Source organism: Abramis brama (genome assembly GCF_963993115.1).
Source record: "Abramis brama genome assembly, chromosome: 16".
Lineage (NCBI taxonomy): Eukaryota > Metazoa > Chordata > Actinopteri > Cypriniformes > Leuciscidae > Abramis > Abramis brama.
The window spans coordinates 36,917,277-36,918,296 of record NC_139978.1 but is presented as its reverse complement, the minus strand read 5'-3'; the positions used below and the strand labels follow the sequence as shown (position 1 = coordinate 36,918,296).

At 44.7% G+C, this 1,020-nt stretch overlaps 1 protein-coding gene across 1 annotated transcript in view; it reads right to left on the bottom strand.

Annotated features, from left to right (window-relative positions):
- Window positions 1–447, bottom strand: part of LOC311065851 (solute carrier family 12 member 2) — a 27,894-nt gene extending 27,447 nt beyond the window's left edge. Inside the window, exon 1 of the mRNA XM_084086660.1 lies at window positions 1–447. This exon is cut by the window's left edge and continues 99 nt beyond it. Within this exon, the coding sequence (XP_083942786.1) occupies window positions 1–312 (312 nt within the window). The 5' untranslated portion in view covers window positions 313–447.
- Between the last annotated feature and the right edge of the window lie 573 nt (window positions 448–1,020).

The window sequence follows — 1,020 nt, the reverse complement described above, 5'->3', positions numbered from 1 at the left end:
GTCGATGGTGTTGTGTCCGAAGGTCCGCAGGTAATAAGTGCTGGAGTGTGTGTCTGAGAAATGACTGAGTCCTCCGGTGGATGAGTGCAGACTCGCCTCGCTCCTCACCGTGTCCCCGTTCACACCGGCTTCAGGAGCGGCGTCAGACGGGCTGAGGAAGTTCACCACCCGGAACCGGCCCTTGGACTCCGATCCCTCCGCCACCGGGTCCGCCGGGTCCACCGGGTCCACCTGGAAGCGGCTCTGAGCGGATCCCGGGGCCCGGAGCGAGGGCTTCTGCCCGGCTGGAGGAGATGAGGGCTGATCCGACATGATGATGGAGATGGAGAATCACGAGGCGCGCGCCAGGTAACGGACCCGGTTATAATCCGACAGACGTGACGACACTCGTGACCGTGATTGACAGGAGAGTGAGTTTCAGCTGTTCGCTCTTTGAGTTACACTTGGCTTTTGTTCATGCAAAACAGAAACAGTGCAGATCCGATTCTTGGTCATGAGGACAGGGACGTGCAGAGAGTTCCTCAGGGCAGGGGCTCAGATGTTAAAAAGGGGCATTTATTAGCTATTCAGTGCAAATCCGAAGTATTGAGGACGAGGCTCCAATAATGTGATATTTCTGTGATGTTTTCATTGATGTTTTTTCGTGCGTCTCGAGCAGAAACACAGAGGCGTTTAGTTTCATACAAGCGCATTTTCGTTTTTCGACAGCCTATTATATGACAAGCAGTATTAACAATGTTTATATCTAAAACCTTAAAAACACAGTCAATTTCTTCTGTAATTAAACGTTTTATGAGCTTCCAGCGAACAAAAATTATATAAAAAGTTATGAAAAAGTTATTTTTATATTAAAACGTAATTTTTATAAAATATGAAATTTAAAAAATATATATATATGTAGGGTTTATATTTTTTTCAAACTAAACTTTTTTCTTGGTCATGCGAACGTTAGAGATTATTATCATAGAAAGTTATCAGAACTTTTTTGATATTTGCAAGTATTATGAGAATTACTTTCAA